Source organism: Myxocyprinus asiaticus, chromosome 7, assembly GCF_019703515.2.
Source record: "Myxocyprinus asiaticus isolate MX2 ecotype Aquarium Trade chromosome 7, UBuf_Myxa_2, whole genome shotgun sequence".
NCBI classification, from domain to species: domain Eukaryota; kingdom Metazoa; phylum Chordata; class Actinopteri; order Cypriniformes; family Catostomidae; genus Myxocyprinus; species Myxocyprinus asiaticus.
In genome coordinates this window covers 34,604,308-34,630,353 of record NC_059350.1, presented here as the reverse complement: position 1 = coordinate 34,630,353, position 26,046 = coordinate 34,604,308, and the positions used below count along the sequence as shown (strand labels likewise).

Here is a 26,046-nt window from a genome sequence, read left to right as displayed (position 1 = left end):
AAATTTATGATGAGCCATTGCAAGTACACCTGTTAACGCTAGTTCTGCCATAAATCAATGATTACCCGCCACTTGAGTTGTGTAAGCAATATGATTTTGCTTGAATTGTATTTTAATTCTGCCTAGAGCTTTAGTTGTGGACTCATAGATATACACTACTGGTCAAAAGTTTTGAAACACTTACTCATTCTTTATTATATTTTTTTTTCACATTTTAGAATAATAGTAAAGTCATCAAAACTATGGAATAACATAAATGGAACTATGGGAATTATGTTGTGACTAAAAAAAATACAAAATATATTAAAACTGTTATATTTTAGCATCTTCAAAGTAGTCACCCTTTGCCTAGAATTTGCAGACATGTACTCTTGACATTTTCTCAACCAAATTCTTGAGGTATCACCCTGGGATGCTTTTTAAACAGTATTGAAGGAGTTCCCATCTATGTTGGGCACTTGTTGCTGCTTTTCTTTATTATTTGGTCCAAGTCATCAATTTCAAAAAAAAATAAAACATGTATTATTACATTTTAGTTTTATAATGAAATAAATTAATATGGTGGCACAATTATATTTTTGTCTACAAAACTAATTTCAACATTTAAGCATATGCCTTCAGATCAAAAGATTTTTAAGATCATGAGAAACATTTCAGTCAAGTGTTTCAAAACTTTTGACCGGTAGTGTAGCTGTTTGTTCTCTGTCATTTGGATGAATAATATGCTCAGTATATTCTTGTGTGTGTTTGTGTCAATGGTTTGGAATGCAGACGTGAAAGAAATCGTCTGTACGTTGTACGTCGTTACATACAATTTCAAATCTTTGTTAAGACTGCCATGTACGAGAGAGAGCGCCAAACTGAGAGAGGAAACTGGAAGATATAAGCTGTAAGTCGTTATTTTATTCATTTATTTAGTAATTTTTGAACATATTAAGGAATAATTGACAGTCGAATTACTGAAAATGAATGCACATTCGAGGTGGTAATCCAGATGCGAAGCACAGTGACTGTTACACCACAGATGTGCATTAACTTTCAAAACTTAGATGATTTTGATTAAGTTTTTCCACTTTTGTTTGTTTTCTCAACATATTTTCAGGTTATCTTGGGTTGATCACTTTCTGTATACCTGTAACTGAGCGATGATGTGTTGCGGATGCGGGCATGATATAGATATGCCGCATATAAAAATTCTAACATCTACGTCTTAAATATTAATTACCCCAAACAGCAAATATGAGTGAATTTCTACAGACTGGAAACTTGTTTACCCAAACAGACAATACATTTATACCTTTTAAATTGTTATTGTGGTCTGTCTGCCTGCCTCTCTCTCCCTGTGAGGTTGTGGTGATTTTGTGATTTTGATGACCAAGAATTCTGTTTTAAATTTTCAACCCAATTTGGGTATTTTTTAACCCAGCATGCTGCAATGACTTTGTAGCAAGTTACTGATGACAACAGTTCAACAGTTGGGATAGTCATTATGGGGAACAGATGTTTCAAATGTAAAGATAAATTTACCTTTAGGTTTTCTTGCATATAATATATATTTTTTAATTCATTTGTGTTCACAGTCTTCAAGTGTGTCTTTGTAGTCATATTTTAATGTGTTTTAGTGTGGCATATTAGTTCAAAATGTTTTTTTATGTAAAAATCGCTAATTAAATTAGTAGCTAACAATTTTTGCACATTTTGCTTAATTATAAATTTAGCAAAATGCATGTGTCTTTGCTGCTGTCATTTTTTGTTTTTAAATTTGTATGTGATGTTGCTGCAACATTGTAAACTTCAGTACTATTTTCTAAACTTTATTTAGTGTTTAACATTAAGACCAAATGTAACTGTAGTTCATGCTGAAACAATAAGTACTATTCCTGTCTTGAACATATTTTGATACCAAACCTGTTTCTTTGTACTCCCATTTGTGTTTTAGTCAATATAAGTAGATGTGTTTTTGTATTTCTTAAGAGCTTCTTGGATACATTTACAAATGTATTGCTGTTGAAATGTTTACTGAATTTGTAACATTGTAATATGAATAACTTTTGAAACACTTGTGGTCTACACTTTCGTATAATAAACAGGCTATATTAGGAACCTTGGAATATAAATTAATTGCATCTGAAAATCAAGTGTAGCTAACTTAAAAATCTGCGTAGTCTATCGGAAAAAATAAATAAAAACTATTTGATAATGGTAGTGCCCTACGAGATAAATATTGTCTTTATAACTTAAAAATGGCCTGTAAATCGATAAATTTGAGTTGGCATTACATGTGAAGTCTAATATGTCAAACAAAAATTTGTTATGTTCAAAATACTCAAAAAGCTGATCGAAACAGTTGCCTCAATTTATTTTATTTTTTTTAATAAAACCAGCACAATATTTTTTTTACAGTGTATCCAGTTCCACCACTGGATATCAATGTAGCCTGATGATGCATTTTTATACAGCATTTTTGAATATCTTTTGATTACAAAAAATCTGGATGCTTCATAAAACTGGAAAGAATGCATGTTTTAATGGTTGTTCTTTTTTCTGTGGTTTAACTGTGCAGGTTTAAGGGATGGAGAGGTAAATTTAGATGGCCTAATATAGAATACTATATATGACTGCACATTTACATATGTGTTCTACTCTGTGTATGTTTTTTCACATATGTACAGTATGTGCAATCATTGGACTGAAACATCGTCATAAACTGTGCTGTAACTTGAGTAATCTGCACAGTGTGCATGCATGCAGCCAGAAAGCTAAATATGAGACTTAATATGAGCGAGAGACCATGCTGCTCCTGCTGCTGTCTCTGAGCTGGCACTGCCGCACATCAGGGCTTAAGGGATATGCCTGTGTGTGAATGGGGCCGCACACATGCACTGGGGATTCATTTGTGTGTCAATTGCTCTAGCTGTCTAAATGAGCTCAGTACAGTAGGGAATTTCAGTATGGGAATTTGCCATGTGTTCATACTGTGAATGATGACCAGAAAACAATGTTCCAGTGCATACACTGTAAAAAAAATTTTTTTAAAAAATAAAAAAAACTGGCAGCTGTGGTTGCCAGAATAATTATGTAAAAAATACAGTAAAAATGTAAACAATTTTACAGAACAACCTGTAAATTTGACAGTTTAAAACTGTTGTAATTTACATGACCACGATGGCACTGTAAATTGTTTTTTTAAAAATTGGTTACATTTACAGTAATAAAAAACATCATAAACTTGATATTAGCCTTCTGAAACTGTAAAAATCTGCTTTTTACTTTATAAGGTATTTGTTATTCACCATAGTTACTACAGAAGGGCACATGATGACATGAAGTTCAACAATAGAGGCTCTTCCAGGAGCAATGACCAATAAACATGTAGAGACAGAGCTCAGTTTCAATCACACAAACACTAAACACCATCGGGTTAACACATGTGAAATTTAAATAATACAATAAACATTAACTAAACTAAATCAAATATAAAACAGAACACCCCAATGTACGTAACTGATATTTAAAATAAGAAGAAACTTAAGTATTCCCATAAAATATAATGAAATGTAATAGGTCTTGCAGGGAATTCTGGGAATGCCCGATTACTGTTTTTTACTGTAATTTTAACAGTAATTTACTGTAAAAAAGTACATGTACTCTCTTGTTAAACATAATGTACATTTTTACCATTAATTATACAGGAAAATCTTATCATTTTATTGTAAAAACTACTGTATTGTCTGTTAAAATATATTAAAAACAATTGACTGTATATTTTACAGTTAATACTCATTAATCAATTAAGGTTTTATTTCTGTAGCATTTTTACAGTCTTTTACTGTTAAAATTACAGACATTTTTTTTACAGTGTATCCTTTAAGTGTAATCAGAGTGAGCCTGGTTTCTCCCAAGGTTATTTTTCTCCATTAACCAACATCTTATGGAGTTTTGTGTTCCTTGCTACAGTCGCCTACAGCTTGCTCACAGAGGTTCTAAATACAATTATTATTTAATTATTACATTTTTATACACAATTTGCAATCATATTTAATCAAACTACACAAAGATGACTCTAAGAATTTATAGATATTACAGTTAAAAAAATTTTGTTAATGCATGTTTTTCTGTAAAGCTGCTTTGAAACGATGTGTGTTGTGAAAAGCGCTATACAAATAAAAATGACTTGACTTGAGAGTGAAGATAATAAATGAAACAAAAAATCAGGGCTGTTGATTTAAAATAATTATTAATTATTTTTATTTTTTATACAATTGCAATTATTGTATAAACAAAACTTGACATGTCTTAAAATAACACGTTTAAAAAGTTGGCATCTTAAAATGTGCATTCATTACACAAAAAACGGAAGAAAAAATGAAAAGAAGAAACAGCAAGATGCAATGCAACAACCAAAGACTTCAGTCTGATTCATATGTACATAGACCAACAATTAAAAATAGCAGACTGTGTGCTCCAGTGTGAGGGACTCCTAAATCTACCTTGAACAGATTAGCAAACTCGATTGCAAAATGTATTTCAGTTGACTGTAGGCCAGTGACAGATTTATGTCCAATGATATGGAAATAAAACAAACAATATATTGACTTCTAAAGCCACTTTTTGTATTCAGTGCTTTACCTGTCTGCTATGTTTGTTATGTCTTTGAATTATCTATTGATATTTGCAATTATTCGTGATTAATATGATTGATTAATCAGCAAACCATGTAATTACTTTGATAATTTTCTAATCATTCCAAAAAAAGTATGTAAGAGAAATATTTTCCATGACCGTAGGAACTGGTATATACAACTTCAGTTCACAAATTCAAAATGGAATTTGCAGCAAAATGGACATAAAGAACATTTTTGTTATTGTACTTTTATGAATTTCCAGATTAATGAAGAGTGGAAAACTGGAACATCAGAAATATCTGTCAGTGAGATTTGTCAACTCTTGTTCGCATACACATTAAAGTCAATTGGCAAGACAGCCCATACATCAATCAGTGGTAATCAGAAATTCCAGGTGTTTACGCATTTGACCTTGAACGAGAGATCGAGACATTCATTCGCCTACGTTTGCATTTGCATTGCTTTTGGTCCTGGGCATTAACATATTATTCTAGCCCAGTCATTTATAATTTGAGAGTTTATGACTTGGACAAACAATGTCTTTCTTAGAGCTTAAAATTGTCTCTCAAATTTCAAAAACAGTGTAGCTCATTGAATATTTCATGAACCTTCAATTTAACACACATACAAGCAACTCCAAAGTAAATTAACACATTCAAGGCTCAACAATAAAGATTGCTGGAAAACTGACATATGGTGCAATCACATCACTGTTTATAATTTTCAACACAATCTAACTGACACTTCCTATCATAAGCCATTCTTGCAATTTCGACAAAATGTCAGCCAGTTATATAACATTACCTTGGTAACATATTAAACAATGTTAAATTTTTCCAGCCTGACTGCATGAAAATTAAGTGACTGGGGCAACAACTTTGTAAAATTATATTACGTGGTTCTTTACACGTATTACAGCAGTTCCGAGGTGAAATGTCCACTGTGTGGCACTAAACAGATTAAGCTTTTGTTCCCTATCTGTCACTCACTCGACGTTGTGTCGATGTAGTGACACTAGGGGTCACTCTTGGGAGCCCGAGACACCTCTGGTCTTTGATAAAAGGCCAATGAAAATTGGCGAGTGGTATTTGCATGCCACTCCCCCAGACATACAGGTATAACGTGGGGAACGGAGGTTACACAAGTAACCATGATGTTCTCTTGAGATTCAACAAAACCTACTTTCCTACCCTAAACCTTAAACCTACAGTAAACCTAACTGATTGTGTCATTAAAAGCAAATGCTGAAGCAACCATGTAATTTTGTGATGCTTCTATGACACTTTGGACTCATGTGTTGACTCGCATGCTCTTCAGGAATTGTACCTCAGTCCTTTGCATCACAAGTGCAATGCTTATGGCTGTCACAATTATAAAATTTGACAATTAATTGTCAAAATAATTGTGATTATGACGATTAATTGTTTATTTTAGGGCTCTCACGATTATGATGATTAATTGTCCATTTTAGGTACTCAATATTCAATAGTATTGACTAATACAATTTTTCTATCCAAAATTCGTCACTTTTTTACATGTTATTTTGAGGCTCTCCAATTAAACACACAAGCCCTTATTTCACATGAAGAAGGACCTTGGAGATTCTGTGTTTCTTCGTTCTATCATCTCAGGCATGACACAGGGCTCCTCGGTGTCACTGTGTGTCATTAACTCAGCATGTGTGAACCCACAATGACAAATAACATTTGCCATTACACGATCGTTAAATTAAAGTGAAACCAGAGTGCTTTGCATTCACTAAAATCCTTGTTTATATTTTTGCTGGAGTTTGGTGCGAACCTCTGCATCAGTGCTTCAAGTCTGGTTCATTATTACAATGATATGTAAGGGTTAATGTACAGTCAGCCGGTTGTTATCGCACAATAAACCCCGACAGGGTGATCAGGACCCAGACATGAAGTAGAGGGGTATTGTATCAACCTGAAGGGGTTTATTTTGCGATAACAACCGGCAGACTGTACATTATCCCACTTATTACATGACTACTAACCAAATAAATACATGGACATAAATGAAATTATGTAATTTCAGAAGAAAGAAATCATTATTCAGCACATTATTCAGCCTATTACAGGACTACTTGCCAGATAAACAAATAAATGGACATGACACTTTGATTTGTATTGAAATTGTGTAATCATGTGAGAAGAAATAAATTGCTGAACAACTGAAATCAACCTCTGGTTCGCATCTGAGTTTTCGGTTGGTGTTTATTTTGCGAAAATGGCCGTCTGCCTCCTCATTATCCAAGCTATTAGAAGACTACTTGCCAAATAAACAAATAAATGGACATGAAATATTGATTTGAGTTGAAAATGTTTTATTACCTTACTTGAAGAGATCACACAGTGATCAAAGAAGCAGGAGAGACAGCTTGCAAGGACCCAGATGAGCGGTCTGACGCGTGGAGCTGCTGTGGTTACAGAGCAATAACACACCCCTAGATGGCGCCATTGACCAATCAGAATGGAGTATTCCAGGCCACCGTGTAATAAGAGTTATTAACATATCTGTAATAATGTTCATTTTATATATTTGCTGCAAAGCAGTGGGTTGAAATTATCCCCTCAGTCCAGTCAACTCTGTTGATGACTTGAAGCCACAGCTGTCTATGGGAACCCTCGAAATTAATTTTCCACAACTGAATCAAGTGTGTAACATAAGTGGTGACGTTGCCAAAGGATTGGTCTATAGTTACGTGATTTTATGAGACCAGAACACCAAATGTTTAACTTTGCAAGAAAAAACAGATGATTAACGAATGTAAAATGTAGTGACAATGCAGAACTGTACTCTATAGGGCAAGTGACATTTCTGTCAACTGGCCTAAAACTCCTTCACACTGGCCATGCTTATTGTTGAGAAATGGCAATAAAGATGGACAAGAGAAGGACCCAGGTGCGTGTACACTGTGAAATCATGTCTTCTCTCCCTGCATGTGCTTAGCGCTCTTTTCTTTTCCCCTGACATTTGACTGATTGATGGCCTCATTCACCTTCTGACAACAGACAATCATCTTTAACCTTCAAAAACATGCTTCATCTCATCAGGTTATCCTTGCAGGCACACATACATTGTAATGACTTTAAAACAGCCTCCACTCTGCAAAACACCAAATCATCACATAACATCACACATTCCTCATTCAAATGTCAACTGTGTACATCTCCTGATTAACTGACCCTTTTGAATGAACCCCTACTTTCCTTGACACCCCCCCATAGCATGCTCATATACAACACACACTTCAGCATCATACCGCCCTCAGCATGCTGGTGTTTGTCCATGTGGTAGAGTGATTACTTCATAAATGATGATCACATACTATGTGCCATCCAAAACCGCCATTTTCATGCGTCACGTGGAACTTATCACAGCATTATGGAACAGCAGCTTTAACCATTCGAATTTGTATTCCACTTCATACATCACTTTCATTTAAATAATTCAAATGTAGGGTCATTAGGAAAAAACCTCTCAAACTGACTGGCTGAATGAAACTTGCATTAATATCTCCATCAATTATTAAAGTACTGCTCACGACAGTCAAAGAAAGATATTTTAGCAACCGAAAAGTGAAATCAAAGAAACCATAGAATCCCCATAGTATTTTTGTACTTTGTACCCAAAAAAATAAATACGGTTACTATATTAACACTATATTACTGTAGTAACACTATAGTTAAACTATGGCTTCTGCCAAAAAACCTGGTTACTATAATATAACTATAGTAAAACCATGGTAAATTTTACTCGGATCAAACCTTTCAACTCCCCGAACTTCTCCGTGCACTGTGAGGAAATCAACCTTTCTATTCATTTTTATTTTATTTTTATGAGTAGTATTAAAGTAAATTAAGAATGGAGACAGGAAACAGGATGGAAAAAAGTGGGATTAGAACCCAGGTCATCCCTTTGAAAATAATCATATCCACACCATCGTTACACCCCGCGCCACTGCAGTGGTGCAGTTTGGTGTCATTGCAGAAAGGCACATGATGACATAAAGTTAATCAATAGTAACCCTTCCAGGAGCAATGACCAATAAATACTTAGAGACAGTGCACAGTAGGGTTGTGCAGTTTACCGGTACTAAAGCAGTATCGCGATACCAACAAAATTAAAATGGTACGATATCATCTTGTTGCTAATTTCGTACCATATTACAGTATGCTGTCAACAGCAAAACGATATGAGATATGACAGTTTTAAGAAATCAATGAGAAATTGAAAATAAAATAAAAAACGTCCTGGTTACTTTTGTAACCTCTGTTCCCTGATGGAGGGAACGAGACGTTGTGGCGATGTAGTGACACTAAGGGTCACTCTTGGGAGCCCCAAACACCTCTACTTTTTGAAAAAAGGCCAATGGGAATTGGCGAGTGGAATTTGCATGCCACTCCCCCGGACATACAGGTATAAAAGGAGCTGGTATGCAACCACTCATTCAGGTTTTGTGCTGAGGAGCTGAGACAAGGTCCCGGCCATTTCAGCAGGCAGTTCAGTGTTGTGGCAAGAGGGACACAATGTCACATGGTCTTACCGAGTCTTGTTGGAAGTATGTTATGTGGAGAAGTCCCATGGTATGTCCAACCCGAGGGGGGAGGAGTTTCTACAAACATGGTGACTGGGGGCAGAGGGGCCTCTGCCCAAGGAAGACGCAGTTTACCGACAGGGAAATGATTTAACGGAAGATATCACATGGGGTCACCTATGGGGAACCACCACATGTGGAGCACCTACCTCAGTACAGGGCCTAATTAGCACACGTACTGGGCTGGCAGCAAGTTTCTCCACAAACTCGTCTGCCACAGGGGTAAGGAGGAAAGTCATCCAGGAATCACAACTTGTGAACACGACTGGGAGTCAAAAGCACACGTCTTCACCTCATGGGAGGGGAAAGGCACTATGCGCAAGTGGTACACCCGGCCAGCTGTCCTGGAACTTACCTGTTCGGACCTAACAACACACGGGACGAAACCGGCTCAACCCGGAGATTATAGAACCTCACAATGGTGTTGGGTGTTGCCCAGCACGCAGCTCTGCAGATGTATGCCAAAGAGGCGCCACTGGTCAGGGCCCAGGAGGCCGCTACACTCCTAGATGATGGCGTCAACGACCCAGTAGGCGATCCTCTGTTTGGAGACAGCGCTTCCTTTCCACTGTCCACCAAAGCAGACAAAGAGCTGCTCGGAGCTTCTAAAGCTCTGCGTGCGATCCAAATAGATGTGTAAAGCATGCACCGGACACAGCAACGCCAAGGCTGGGTCTGCCTCCTCCTGGGGCAGCGCTTGCAGGTTCACCACCTGATCCCTAAACGGGGTCGTGGGAACCTTGCACACATAGCCCGGTCGGGGCCTCAGGATCACATGAGAGTAACCCGGACTGATCTCCAGTCATGATTCGCTGACAGAGAACGCCTGCAGGTCCCCTACCCTCTTGATGGAAGTGAGCGCAGTGCCTTAAGCTCAACTGACTCCAGAGGCTCAAAGGGAGCACCCCGTAGACCCCGAAGAACTACAGAGAGGTCCCACGAGGGCATGAGGTGTGGTCTGGAGGGATTCAACCTCCTAGCGCCTCTCAGGAACATGATGATCAAGTCGTACTTCCCCAAATACTTACCATCCACTGCCTCGTGATGTGCTGAAATGGCAGCTACATACACCTTCAAAGTGGAGGGGGACAGCCGCCCCTCCAGCCTCTCCTGCAGGAAGGAAAGCACCGATCCGACTGCGTATCTCTGGGGGTCTTTGCGTCGGGAAGAACACCACTTAGCGAACAGACACCACATACATCAAGGCACCTCGTAAAGGGAGCCCTAGCCTGAGTGATCGTGTCTACCACCACGGGTGGTAGGCCACTTAGGTCTTCCGCGTCCCGTCCAAGGGCTAGACATGGAGATTCCAGATGGTGCCCCGTCTCTGAGAAAGAATGTCCTTCCTCAAGGGAATTCACCGGGGGGGGGGGGGGAAATGCCGCGAGGAGCGTGAGGTCCGAGAACCACGTCTGGGTGGGCCAGTAGGGTGTTACTAGGATGATCTGCTCCTCGTCCTCCCTGACCTTGCACAGGGTCTGTGCAAGTAGGCTCACTGGGGGAAGTGCGTATTTGCGTAGTCCAGGGAGCCAGCTGTGTGCCAGCGCATCTATACCGAGGGGTGCCTCGGTCAGGGCGTACCAAAGCGTGCAGTGGGAGGATTCCTGGGAAGCAAACAGGTCTACCTGTGCTCGACCGAATCGACTCCAAATCAGCTGGACCACCTGGGGGTGGAGTCTCCATTCTCCCCTGAGCATAACCTGTTGTGACAGTGTGTCCGCTGCGGTGTTGAGGTCGCCCGGGATGTGAGTGGCTCGTAGCGACTTGAGGCACTGCTGACTCCAGAGGAGGAGACGGCGGGCAAGTTGTGACATGCAACAGGAGCGTAGACCACTTTGACAGTTGATGTACACTACCATCGCCGTGTTGTCTGTCCGGACCAACACATGATTGCCCTGGATCAATGGCTGGAACCTCCGCAGGGCGAGCAGTACTGCCAACATCTTGAGGCAGTTGATGTTCCAACGCAGCCGCGGGCCAGTCCAGGAGCCAGCGGCTGTGTGCCCGTTGCATACGGCCCCCCAGCCCATATTGGAAGCGTCCATCATAACCACGACACACCTGGAGACCTGCTCTAGGAGAACCCCTGCCCATAGAAATGCAAGGTCGGTCCAAGGGCTGAAGAGGCAGTGACAGATCGGCGTGATGACCACGCGATGTGTCCCACCGCGCCATGCCCATCTCGGGACTCGAGTCTGAAGCCAGTGCTGAAGTGGTCTCATATGCATCAACCCGAGCGGTGTGACAACCGCTGAGGATGCCATATGCCCCAGGAGCCTCTGAAAAAGTTTCAGTGTAACCATTGTCTTGTGTCTGAACACCTTCAGACAATTCAGCACCGACTGTGCACGCTCGTTCGTGAGGCACACCATCATCGAGACCGAGTCCAACTCCAAGCCGAGAAAAGAGATGCTCTGAACCGGGGAGAGATTGCTCTTTTCCCAGTTGACCCGAAGCCCCAGTCGGCTGAGGTGCATGAGCACCAGGTCCCTGTGCGCACACAACACATCCCGAGAGTGAGCTAGGATTAGCCAGTCATCGAGATAATTGAGGATGCGGACACCCACTTCCCTTAGCGGGGCAAGGGGTGCCTCTGCGACCTTCGTGAAGACGGGAGGGGACAAGGACAGGCCGAAGGGGAGGACCTTGTACTGGTACGCCCGGCCCTCGAAAGCAAACTGCAGGAAGGGCCTGTGTCGAGGTAAGACCGAGACGTGGAAGTACGTGGCCTTCAGGTCTACCACCGCGAACCAATCTTGATGCCGGACGCTCACTAAAATGCGTTTTTGCGCCAGCATCTTGAACAGGAGTCTGTGCAAGGCCCGGTTCAGTACTTGCAGGTCCAAGATTGGCCACAACCCACCGCCTTTCTTTGGTACGATGGAGTAGGGGCTGTAAAGCCCCTTCTTCATCTCGGCTGGAGGGACAGGCTCTATCGCACCATTCCGTAGAAGGGTAGCGATCTCCGCATGCAAGGTAGCGGCGTTCTCGCCCTTCACCGAGGTGAAGCGGACACCGCTGAACCTGGGCGGGCGCCTGGCGAACTGAATCGCGTAGCCAAGTTGGACGGTGCGGGTCAGTCATCGGTGCAGCTCGGAGGTTTCAGCTCAAGACTCGTGATAGGATTATCCCAGCACTAATGGGAAGCTTGATATAATTAACCCAAAAAACAGGAAGAACTCAAAGGTAAATAAATAAATAATCCCGCCAACATGAAAGCTCTATTTAAATGGATGCGTGAAATTGAAGACAGAAAAAAATGTAACTACTGTATAAAAATGTAATATTCAAAAAGTAGCAATAATACTTACAACAACAAATATATATAATATTAAATGGTTATTTTAATATTATTATTATTATCTGTACGCAATATCACAAATGCAAGTGTTTTATCAGCATGTTGTGATACAGCCATAACAGCCTTGTGCCACACGTAATCAGATTTTTTTTTCATTATAGCTAGCGTATGTAATCCAGAGAGGCTAGCAGTTAGCAAGCTAGCTTTGAAAGCATAGAGCCCGCCCTTGCTTCAGAGGTGTCTCCAAAGCCACGCCTCCACTATCACACATGAACACACACAGAGCAGAGTCTAAGCGCCAGGAGGAGAGACGTGTTGGTGGAATCGATCGTAATGGTTTCAGATTATATCATGTCTCATTCACAGGTTAGACATTACAATAATAACGGAACATAAGGTAGCCGCGGTTCGCCTTCCATTCTCGCGCTCGCTCTGCACAGCGTCAAGGAACCCGCACAGATGATGTGTGATTGTCTGCGCGAACAAGTTGCACGGTGGTATGCAAATATAGATTGACAGACAGGGACATCCTATCATTACATTCGGACCGAATGCAATGATTGGTCGATCATTTTTTAGTCCTGTTCCTTCCACAGAAGATACATATATATACAGTGGTGTGAAAAAGTGTTTGCCCCCTTCCTGATTTCTTATTTTTTTGAATGTTTGTCACACTTAAATGTTTCAGATCATCAAACAAGTTTAAATATTAGTCAAAGATAACACAAGTAAACACAAAATGCAGTTTTTAAATCAAGGTTGTTATTATTAAGGGAAAACAAAATCCAAACCTACATGGCCCTGTGTGAAAAAGTGTTTGCCCCACCTGTTAAAACATAACTTAACTGTGGTTTATCACACCTGAGTTCAATTTTCTCTAGCCACACCCAGGCCTGATTACTGCCACACCTGTTCTCAATCAAGAAATCACTTAAATAGGACCTGCCTGACAAAGTGAAGTAGACCAAAAGATCTTCAAAAGCTAGACATCATGCCGAGATCCAAAGAAATTCAGGAACAAATGAGAAAGAAAGTAATTGAGATCTATCGGTCTGGAAAAGGTTATAAAGCCATTTCTAAAGCTTTGGGACTCCAGAGAACCACAGTGAGAGCCATTATCCACAAATGGCGAAAACATGGAACAGTGGTGAACCTTCCCAGGAGTGGCCGGCCGACCAAAATTACCCCAAGAGCGCAGCGACGACTCATCCAAGAGGTCACAAAAGACCCCACAACAACATCCAAAGAACTGCAGGCCTCACTTGCCTCAGTTAAGGTCAGTGTTCATGACTCCACCATAAGAAAGAGACTGGGCAAAAAAGCCTGCATGGCAGAGTTCCAAGACGAAAACCACTGCTGAGCAAAAAGAACATTAAGACTCGTCTCATTTTTGCCAGAAAACATCTTGATGATCCCCAAGACTTTTGAGAAAATACTCTGTGGACTGACGAGACAAAAGTTGAACTTTTTGGAAGGTGTGTGTCCCATTACATCTGGCGTAAAAGTAACACCGCATTTCAGAAAAAGAACATCATACCAACAGTAAAATATGGTGGCGGTAGTGTGATGGTCTGGGGCTGTTTTGCTGCTTCAGGACCTGGAAGACTTGCTGTGATAAATGGAACCATGAATTCTGCTGTCTACCAAAAAATCCTAAAGGAGAATGTCCGGCCATCTGTTCGTGACCTCAAGCTGAAGTGAACTTGGGTTCTGCAGCAGGACGATGATCCAAAACACACCAGCAAGTCCACCTCTGAATGGCTGAAGAAAAACAAAATGAAGACTTTGGAGTGGCCTAGTCAAAGTCCTGACCTGAATCCTACTGAGATGCTGTGGCATGACCTTAAAAAGGCAGTTCATGCTCGAAAACCCTCCAATGTGGCTGAATTACAACAATTCTGCAAAGATGAGTGGGCCAAAATTCCTCCACAGCGCTGTAAAAGACTCATTGCAAGTTATCGCAAACGCTTGATTGCAGTTGTTGCTGGTAAGGGTGGCCCAACCAGTTATTAGGTTTAGGGGGCAATCACTTTTTCACACAGGGCCATGTAGGTTTGGATTTTGTTTTCCCTTAATAATAACAACTTTCATTTAAAAACTGCATTTTGTGTTTACTTGTGTTATCTTTGACTAATATTTAAACTTGTTTGATGATCTGAAACATTTAAGTGTGACAAACATGCAAAAAAATAAGAAATCAGGAAGGGGGCAAACACTTTTTCACACCACTGTATATATATATATATATATATATATATATATATATATATATATATATATATATATATATATATATTTTTTTTTTTTTCATTTAGACAACTTAAATTATTGATTGCTATCAGGATGTGAAGAGACTTTCAACCAGTATAACAAAAACATTTCTGAAAAAGATTGCACACCCTAGCTTTAATGTTTTCAGAAATACTGTGAAGCTCATTTTATTTTATCAAATATATATATATATATATATATATATATATATATATATATATATATATATATTTTTATTTGATTAAAGCTGTATGTATCAATTTGATTAAACACCATTTGATCATGACATTTAATTAAAACAGTTAACATGGAATCCAGAAAAATTAAAACGGAAAACGCATCATTTGTATCTGTGAGACTTTATGCAGTTCTTTTAATCGTCATTTTCTGTGTATTTTCATAAAAAATCTGAGACTTTTTATTTGTTGATTATAGTATCGATTTAGTATCCCTAGTGCACAGTGTCACTCACACAAACACAAAACACCATCAGGGTAACATGTGAAATTAAAATAATGCAATAAAACATTAACTAAACTACTACAGTATACAATGAAACACCCCAAAGTACATAACTAATTTTAAAAATAAGAAGAAACATAACTATTCCCATAAAATATAATGATTATGGATGTACACAGTGAACATATACAATGTCAATGCGTTGTGAATCTTTTTTCCCCTTTGTTTCACCGTATTTTTAATTTATCTAATGGTGAACACCATTTCTTGAATAGTATTTCTATTGGCAGTAGAGCATGCTTGACCATGACTTCATTTTATCCAAAAGGAACCACGTACTATTTTTTTTAATGTTAACTATATCGTAGTTAATATTTAATTGCAATTAGATATTTTGTCCAAATCGCTCAACCCTACTATTCTGTTTTTAAATCAACAAAACCTACCTACCTACCTCCCTACCCTAAACCTTAAACCTAAACCTAACTGATAGTGTCATAAAAAGCAAATGTGAGATAAAAAACTACAAAAAACTAAACTGCTGAAGCATCCACGTCACTTTGTGGTGCTTCTATGGTACTTTTGGCTCATGTGTCAACTAAAGTGCTTTTCAGGACTCGTACCCCTATCCTATGCATTGAAAATGCAACACTCTGTCAGTTGAGCTACCGTATAAATTGATTGCTTGTTAATAGGAATGCATCTAAATTTTGACCAAACGGGGGGGAAAAAGGGTCAGAAATCTTGGTAGAAAATTTGAACAAAAACTGTTAATGGTAACAGAAACACTCACATGGAGAAAAAACATTGTTTATGTTGAACATTAAAGTCCACATCCCCAAAAAGTAAAGTGGTCACTCTCTTGGTCATTAGCGCATTATTAGAGTGTATTGCAGTGCTCCCGTATTGTGCGTTATTGTGGTCATGGTCATTACTGTCAAGCTCCAATATGGCACTAAATAAGTGTAAAAACACCATTAAAGTAGTCTATATGACTCGTGCATTATATTCAAAGTATCTTGAAGCCATACAATAATTTTGTGAATCGCAAAGGATGCGTTTTATAAGTAAATATCTCATCTGTATGCGCAGCGCGCTTCAGTGAATGAGTGCTTCTCTGTTGCTGACACACACATATCAGGCCCACACATTACAATGTAAAAAAGAAATGTTCAATTTTCATGTACACTGAGGATTTTCACATGAATTACTGTTAATTTTGCAACTACATTATCAAGTTTAAACCTTTTGCACGTGAGTTTCTCCTGTACTGACGAATCCCCATTGTGAGTTCTTTCATTTAAAAAAATCTTAACTCAAACTTCACAGCAGATGCACTGGAGGACATATCATATCACAGCAGGTGCACTGAAGGTCAGATGACATATATTCAAACATATAATGTGGTTTTTAGATGTTTATAATGACTGATTATGATAGATAAGATGCGATCGCGAATGCGCTTGCCGGCTATGCGTGCTGCCATACTGTTTACATTGCAATTCAGCATGGGATTCTGAGTTCATCACAGAAGCATAGAGGGTTCGAAAAACCAAGCCATTCCACTTTCCCAGCACCGGAAGTGGTTAGAATGAGTGACGGACGGAATGGCAGAAGGCTCAAGTGGACTGACTAGTTTGTATATTCTTTGTTTACGTCAGAAAACATGGCCGCATCGCTGCATGAAAAGCTGCATCAGGGTCAGCTCTGACCATAATGCCTTTAAACTTTTATTTTGTGATTGTTTGAATGTTTGTAACATAAAAATAAAGATATTGTGATGTTGAAAAGACTATTTGAGCAGCTGGTTATTATGACAACCGCTTCAGTCACTCTTTTGCTGGTAAACAGCAGCATGAATGCAGATCGAACCGGTTTGATCATTCACCTCTGAGCCCAGCCTAGTGTAATCAAATCGCTGTGATAGTAAGTGCGAAAAGTTTAACCATAAAGGTTTTCTTAATAGGCTACACATTTTTTAAGTAATTACTTTCTGTCTACTCTATTTTAGAATGAAATGTGTAATTATGGAAAAGGTGGTTTTGGTGCATCCCTAATAATTACATTGAGAATTTTATTATTCCAATCAAGATCTAATCTAAAACAAATCATTTTCGGTTTTTGGTTTTGGTTTTCGGACCAGCGCGTCCAGAATTTTCGGTATGGTGTACCACCAAAGTAAGTAAGGCAAATGTCAAAATATACATAAAATTGCCCTTTAGTAAAAGTGTTTAGCATTGTGTGAGAAACAGGACAAAGTGTTTATGAACTGATAATCTGACGTTTTACTCGAGATTTTTGTGAAAGGGAATAAAAGTCATTGTTTTTGTTGGACCTAGAGTGTTCATTACACCCGGAAAATGTCACATTAAGTACAATAAATCAAGTTGGAAGTGGGCGATATGACTAAAATCTTACATCACAATATGAGCAATTGATATATCATGATAATGATATATATCACAATATACATTTTTTAGGGGGAAATCAATAAAAATTGGTTAATATAATAAATGTACATATTGTAAAATAAAATATGAAAATATAAAATAGGCATATTTTTGGATAATCCAGTCAGTGAATTAAATACTTCCTCTCTGAGCATGTGAGCGAAGCAGAGCAGTGTGACACTCCACTCAATAATCCGCTCCATGCGTGTGCACTCCACTCAGCCGCTCACGGCCCAAGCGGACGCTCCACTCACCGGTAAAAAAGCGTTCGCTCAAATCCCGCTCCGACATTAAATTTCTCTGTAGTATTCTTGGTTCCAAGCACGTACACAGGGGGTAGCTACAGTGGCCCAAGCAACTGCCCCTTTGACCACATGGGCTGAGGTGTCACTCTGGGTGAAATATAGACTATAGGCCAACATTTATTAAATTATCAAATGATTAGTAATGTACACATCTGAAATTATGTGATTGTATTGTTGTGTTTTTGTATGTAAAATCTCGCTGTTTATTTTGGACTGGTTTACAACTGCTGTTAGATAATCGGGTCAAACAGACCTTCCTTTTCATTTGTAATCAGTCAAATATTTCTCTGTTAGCACATATGTCAATCTTCAAATAATACCTTTAAAAAAAAGTCAGTTCTAAATTACCTTTATTTACTTTAAACAAGTCATCAAACATGCCTCCACAAGTGATAAAACATATGTGCGTTGGCACGGAAACTCGCATACGTGCAAATTTGCGCTTTTCAGTTTAAACTGGACCCGAGTGACACAACCGACCCAGAAAACTACAATCTTTTCAACTTTAAAGTTCGAGTTGTTTATTTCAATAATGAAAACATGGACTGGTACCAGGAAAAATACTGCAGGTAAAAGTGAAATTCAGAATTGTTTTTCAGTTGCGTTGTCTCCACGGGTGTATTAAGCTATGTTCAGACTGCAGGCAAATCGGATTTTTTCTCAAATCAGATCTTTTCAGGCAGACTGTCCGCACTATTAATTGCAAGTGATCAAATCAGATTTGCACGTTCAGACATAACCAAACTATCTGCATGGGTTGCTTTGGTAAGGACGTAGGCGTACCCACGTGACGATGCTTTCAAAATAGATGCGGAAAAAATGGAAGTGCATCATCTCGCTCTCCAAATAAGCGCCCTGTCCAGTCGCGGTGCAGAACTCCTCCGTCGCACAAGAGAAACTCAGCGACGGAGGAGACTGGTAAATATTGTGATGTTCCATGCTGCAGTCACCGATTTTTGACGTCATCGTTGTGTGTCGCATTAAGAGTGACGCAAAAGACCATTTGAAATGCGATTTGAGCAGCCAGAGCGTCCGGACTGAGACGCATCTGAAAAAATCTGATTTAAATCGCATTTGAAACCACCTCCCGATGTGGTTTGAATCAGATTTGGAAAAATCAGATTTCATGTGTTTTTCTGCTGTCCAGACAATCAAAACTCATCTGGATTCAATCTGGATATGCAAAAAATCTGATTTTTAGTGGCAGTCTGAACATAGCCTAAGTTATCCAGAAAAGAGCAGTGAATGTTTTTCTCTTTTTCAGTGTTGTTGCTTTATTAATATTCCCTTCAATTGTATATGTACGAATCATATGCAATCTAAAGGACTGTGGTTATTTATATAATAATTATTATATTAGTAAATATTATTAAGCTTACATATTCAATTGAGGGTGTTCTAACTTTCGCAACCCCGCAGAACCGGGCCTGCATCTAGCTGGCAGCTGCACTGACATAATGGAAAAACAACAAGATACATTACTTATCTATTAATTTATTATCGAATAGTAGTGTAGTCTACTAGCTCACCTTTTGCTGCGCTACCATGATCGCATAGCACATCCTCTTGCTTTCTGGCAATGTGACACGTATGACTCCCTTTCGATTTCCTCGTTCTTAGCTTTGATTTATACTTTGCATTTATTTAGGTTATACGGTTTGCAAATTCACTAAAACAATGTTAGAGCTCCATAACATCAGGCCTATTGCTTATTTCACAGATTCCCAAACCAGCATATCACGAAGCGCATTCTGGGTTGAGCGAGCGGCACTGAGCGGCCTGAGCGAGCGGAGCGGAATCTTCAAAAAGGTGCTCTCCGCTCAGGTGAAATTATCTCCACTCTGCTCACATGCTCTGCTTCCTCTTACATAATTTTCTTTTTTTCATTATGAACTTGACAATAGTCCAAGTAAAATAAAATAAAAAAAAAACACACACTCAACATGGTTTTAAATCATTCTTACCATAATGCTAAATTTCACATTATGCCACATTTCAATCTGATATGTTGTTGACCAATATTATCATTATTATAAATAATTCCTCAAATTCAAGATCTTCCCAAAGCAATGCAACAAAGAAAATAATGCATAAATAAAACAAATCCAACAAAAATAAACACTTCTTGCAGAAAATATCCAAAATGATGTAAACACTTCTTGCAAAAAAATAAATATTAACTAAAAATATAAAAACTTATGACCGAATTAATGCAGAGTACATTTTTTTAATTTTTTTTTTTTTTTTTTGGCTTTCATAATATTATTTTGTGTGTTTCATTTGAGAAAATAAAACAAATTGCTTGTATTACAAGTGATTATCATCGTGCGACACAGTTTGCAGATTAAATTTTTCTGCTCTATGTTGGCTTTTGTGAACCTACACCACAGATGTCGCACCTATTTTAATAACAAGCTCCTCTTCATTTTCTTGACTTGTTTGGGAGTCGTCCCGTTCTGTGAGATGTTTTTTCAGTGTTTTTCCTGGGTCAAAAATGATTGATTAGTGATTAGTTAATGATTGAACGAGTGATCTCGTTTTGAGCTCTCCTTTAAATATGCAAGTAGGTATAGCTGTGCACATGGATATTTACATATGGATATATACCTGATACAGAAAAATCTCTTATCGATTGACACTTTATATCTTTGCCACGATATATATAGTCATATCGCCCAGCCCTAAGCCAAGTAAAAATTATTTTGCAAGAATATAGGTATAGTAATGTGATTCTGTGAGGTTACAAAATGGACTAACATGTGTCATTTAACTGTTTCAGCAAGAGAATAAAAGACTACACACTGTTTCAATATAACCTACTCAGGGGTTAAATTAGGCCGGTACAGTCCGGAACGGCCTTACAAGGTTCCCCCAGATTTTGACCCATGAATTTTCAAGACTTTTCCGTGACTTTAACAAATGGAAAACATCATTAAAGATACGATACGATTTAAATTCCCACATATTTCCTGATTTTCCATGGTAGAGCCTGGCTTTATAGACTTACAACAGTAACATTTAAACTTCCATTTCACAGAGGTGCACAAAGTTTCAAATAGTGGGGTGTTGGAGGGTCAGTGATCAAACTGACCATGCTCAAAAGCCTCAATGTTCTACCTTCACCACCAAACTTGATATTGTATGTGCTCACTGTTTAAAAATGTAAGTTGCTCTGACTTAAATGGCATAAAAGTTGACTAAATTGATTGTTTTAAGTGAACTCACTTTTTCCGAAATTAGATAGTTCAATCAACTTTTAAAATTGAGCTTATCTGACAAAATCAAAGTTGGATTTTTTTTTTCTTTTCTTTTTTTTTTTACAGTGTATTAATTTTATTTTATTTATTTATTTGTATTGGGGGGTCTGAACATACTGTATCAGACCCCTACTGTCAACAAAACAATACTGAAACTTTCAAAATTCTAGGGCTCATATCTGTAATGTGTCAATATACTTGGCTGTGTTTCTACTGAGTCACTTCAATCACCTCAAGGCTCAAAACAACAAATAATGTATGTTACACCTTAATTGTGTCTATAGCGGCCAGTATTTCTGGCAATGTGTTCCCTACCATAACTACATCATCAATCAAAAAAGAGCCTGTTCATTAACATGCATATACTTGCATGTGTGTGGATGTGCTTGGCTGACAACTGACAGCAATGGCAATCTCTTGTATGCATTAAACATCCAACGTTCTGCATTCCTAAGCATGTTTGCTCACTTGTGGAGTGTACACACAAAGTCTCACACACCAGCCTCTATATTTTCAATGATACTGTCTTTCCTCTCATAAAGACAACATATTTGGCCTATATGCCGCCTACTCATCTTTCAGGTGCTAAGAATTTAGATTTTGCAGGCCATGAAAGCAGTAAACATTCATACCATCTCAAATCCTAGCAGATTCCAAAACATTATGCACGTGTAGCCTATTGTATCATTGAGATTCTCTGTGCATGTTGCAGCGGTATGCGTGCGTGAGGAGGGGACATGGGGGCGGGCAGGCCATTCGCATGAATCAGCGGCGGTTGAAGCCGATGTGACTCAGACTTGTCGCAGTGATGCTCGCCAGTGTTTTACATTAAAAAGAGCCATGCCCACCCAGAGACAGCTCGTTGAGTTTATTAGATTGGGTGGAAACAACACCGAAGAGGCCAAGCCAAGTGTCTCCATGGACCGTTCAGCTGCGCGCGCCTGACATTTGAGAGGCCTCAGTGAAAAAACAAGTTAGCTTGCTATTGTAAATATCGTCATTTTCATTTGTATAGATTTCTGTTTAGAAAGCAGGTCTTGTACTATAGGCTACAGTGTAAGACAAAACGTATCTTAATGTAACCATACAATCTTACAGTATTCATCAAAAAAAAAAAATACAAAAAAATAATAATCATAAATAAATAAATAAATAAATCCATTGTTAGATTCCAGTGCAGCATTGTGGACAACATTCCTTTCTTACAACCCGTTATATGTTCTCAAACGCACACGCACTAATAATGAATCGCATATTTGGAACAGAGCGTTTCATCGTTCAGTTTTCTTCATGTCTCAGATGTCAGATGCGTGGGGGAGGGAAGCACGCGAGGTCCATTTTTACGCCCGTGCATCGTTTGTCACATACCCTTGAATAATATATATCCGATCAAATGCAAAAATGTGGCCGTTAAATCACACTTAATACTTTATTCGATTGATTCATTTTTCATCGAATGGTGCAGTTGCTGGTTAAACGGGGCCATCTCCTCTTCTCCTCCGTTACTGTGGAAACCAACATCATGCTGCTACCGCGAATGCCAATTATTACAATCCAAAAATAAATAAATAAATAGTTTATATAACGACCATCTTACAGTTTACATCCAGGCAACCAGAAATAAATGTATTACAACTCAGTTTCTTTAGAACATCCAGACAGTGGTCTTTAATGGACTGCGTAAACGAATGAATAACACACCAGCGTTAATAATAGAACGCGTGAATGAACGTAGGCGATAGCTATCCTGTGTTAACTCATCTGGGAATAACACTCCAAACCTGTAAAATTTAACAGGGCATCACTGGAGGTGGACGAATGAATAAAACAGGGAGGAAATGTGCCGTCTGGTCACACATGTGCCATAGCCTATTTTAAAATGTGAGAAATGCTTGAATGCAAGTAGCAAGGGAACAAAACTCAATCTTGACTTACAGCAATTTGTTATAGCGAAGCTGTTGGCCACCTCTAAATTATCAATGTGAGGAGTGAGTCGGAATTCGGCCGTGCCGAACTGAACCATTCCGATCCGAAACGCGCTGTACTCTTGATCTGCTCCTCTCGGGAACAGGCCACCTGAGAAAAAAAACAAAAAAACAAAAACAAAAACAAACAAACGTTAAAACAGTTAATAATAAAGAATAATTAAGAATGACGTCTCCCATTTCAATGATGGAACGACGACATTTTTAAACCTTATTTTCAAAATCTCACATGGTACAACAGTAAAGAGGACGCTTGGCTCACAATTTACGTTGTCAAAGGTATTAAATAGAAATTAATGGCTGTGATTTAAGGCGTAGACATGTGGAGCGCGCTCACCGATTTGGACGCTTGGAGAACCGCCGAGCGCCAGTCCCCATAACGCGGGGAAAAGAAAACACGACAAAATCATCGTCTTCTGCTTATGCACGCGTGACGCAACCACATCCACCACACGGGCACTGTTCACAAAACAGCGGACACCATATAGAGTCGACACATGTTAAAATTTACCACAGTTAAAAACGTAGTCTCTTTAATTCAGCTCCGGTACCGCGGAGGTGATGAGAGGGAGAGCGCGCGCGATGATGCGGGAGTCTTGCCCTCCTCCTTTGCGGCTCCGTCCCTGAGAATCGTTCCAACTCAACGGACACTGTAAGAATACTGATGAAGACGGAAATAGCCGAGAGGAGCCGAAGCTGCCCTTGTTTTTAACGCACGGAGATTGGAGGCGCGCGGCCGCACAGGGACATGGTAAATTGATCAGCCCAGCTGCGTGGCGATTTAGATAATGGCATAGCGATAAAGATTGCCATTTATTGGAGGATCTTATTCTGCAATCTGATATACTGCATGATTTTTTTATATAGTTATGAATGTGTAACAGATGTGCCCCAGCAATTCAAATGCAATCCCAATTTGTCACCATATGCAAATACTTCTGGTATAACAAGACATTTCTTTGAGTAACATTATGCTGAGATAAAATAAACACTTCAGCAAAAAGTGTCACTTAATTTGGCAAGTATTTTACAACAACTGGAAGGTTTTCCTCTTTTTATTAACTGTATTTTGTAGCTACAATGTTAATAGAGCCATATTTCACAGACGAATATTGTGACTGGAGCAGTAAATTTGGGCCAACTTTGCATAGGACCTATCTGCATATTTGTTTCAGTATAAGCATTCTGCATCTTCCTTCTCTGCCAACCAGTCTTTTCGGTTGCCTTTTAAATCAAATGTGGGTCTTCATACAAGAGGACCTCTATCCCCTGCAACAATGGGGCTTTTTTAGCCTAAATAGCCTACTATCCATTCTCTTCATTGAGCACATTTACATGCACGTTCTTACACCAATTATGCTTAATAAGCCGACAATGCGTGTGGTCATGTAAATGCAATAAACCGTGCTCCTTTATTGACGTAAAGGCCATAAACGGCTTAAGAATAACCCAAAAAACACGGGTAGATTTACGCCCAATACGCCGATTTCACGTGCCATGTAAACACCTTACCCGGTTTCTTGCCTTGTCCGATTTTTGAAATAAGCTGATTTTAGAGAGTAATCAGCGTATTGGTGTGCATGTAAACGGGCTCATTGACAGTTATTGAAAAACAATTGATTTAACCCTAGAATGCATATGTGTGTCAAAAATTGCACGTCCGTGCAACGTTTATATAAGGGGTCTTTTGATCTGCCACTCCAGGTAGGCCTTTTGCTCAATTAGGGTGTCTTTGACCATGTGAACTGACTTATTTAACATATAGTGAAATATTTTTAATCATTAGAGCAGTGATTCCCAACCCTGTTCCTGGAGGCCCCCCAACACTACACATTTTGGATATCTCCTTAATCAAACACACCTGATTCAACTCATTAGCTTGTTAGTAGGGACTCCACAACCTGAATTGGGTGTGTCAGAAAAGGGAGATATACAAAATGTGAAGTGTTGGGGGGCCTCCAGGGACAGAGTTGGGAACCACTGCATTAGAGAATTTGCATCACTACCCCTAGAAGGCAAATATGGGTCCTATAAGTCCCATATTTGTTTACTATGGTGTTCAATGCATTTAACAGTGGTATTACTCTCATAATATATTTTGTTATATTCATTATATGTAATTACATTGTTATGTTATTAAATATATGTTAAATACCATGTTCACGTTCATATATATGTGTAGGATGCAAGTGTACAAAGTTGACATTTAGTCGATACTTTTATAGAAAGTGACAGTACCCCAGTGGTAGAAAGATTACTGATTTTTTTTACTTAAGTAAAAGTACTGCTACTGAAGAAATTATTCACTTGAGTACAAGTAGAAGTACTGAGAAATATTATGACTCAAGTAAGAGTAAATAAGTAGTTTGCCAAAAAACTACTCAAGTAATTATGTTACAAGTTACTTTATGAAAATCATATTATATATAGTAGTATATATAAGCTTCCATTTTTAAAACACAAAGACATTTTTTTTCTTGAAAGAAATGGAAGCTTCCTTTCACCAAGGATGCATTAAATTGATAAAAAAAAATACTTCCAAAAATGGCAAATTATTATTACGGTTTGATATAATTGTTTTAAGTGGTATTTATTTAATTTTTTTCTTTACCCATGATGGCAAACATATACTGTGTCACCTATACCTTACAAAAGCATTCTAAAGTGCTAATTTGGTACTCAAGAAAATATTCTTATTATTAGAACAATTGAAAATGGTTGAGCTATGTGGAAATCACAATTCAGTGGGTTTTCCCCCATTTGCTGAGGTACTGA

The 26,046-nt window shown here is 38.7% G+C and overlaps 1 protein-coding gene across 7 annotated transcripts in view; it reads right to left on the bottom strand.

Annotated features, from left to right (window-relative positions):
• gria2a (glutamate receptor, ionotropic, AMPA 2a) overlaps positions 1-23,900 on the bottom strand; it is a 60,081-nt gene extending 36,181 nt beyond the window's left edge. For 5 of the 7 annotated variants that reach the window (XR_007897752.1, XR_007897753.1, XM_051703171.1 and 2 more), the window contains exons 1-2: positions 23,609-23,900; positions 23,222-23,362 (exon numbers count right to left, since the gene is read on the bottom strand). Coding sequence is in view for 5 of the 7 variants with exons in the window: in XM_051703171.1 (XP_051559131.1) it covers positions 23,222-23,362; positions 23,609-23,681 (214 nt within the window). In the remaining 2 variants the exon portion in view is untranslated. The remainder of the gene's footprint in view (positions 1-23,221; positions 23,363-23,608) is intronic. The other 2 variants (XM_051703166.1, XM_051703167.1) reach the window with 1 other exon arrangement.
• Positions 23,901-26,046: the final 2,146 nt, after the last annotated feature.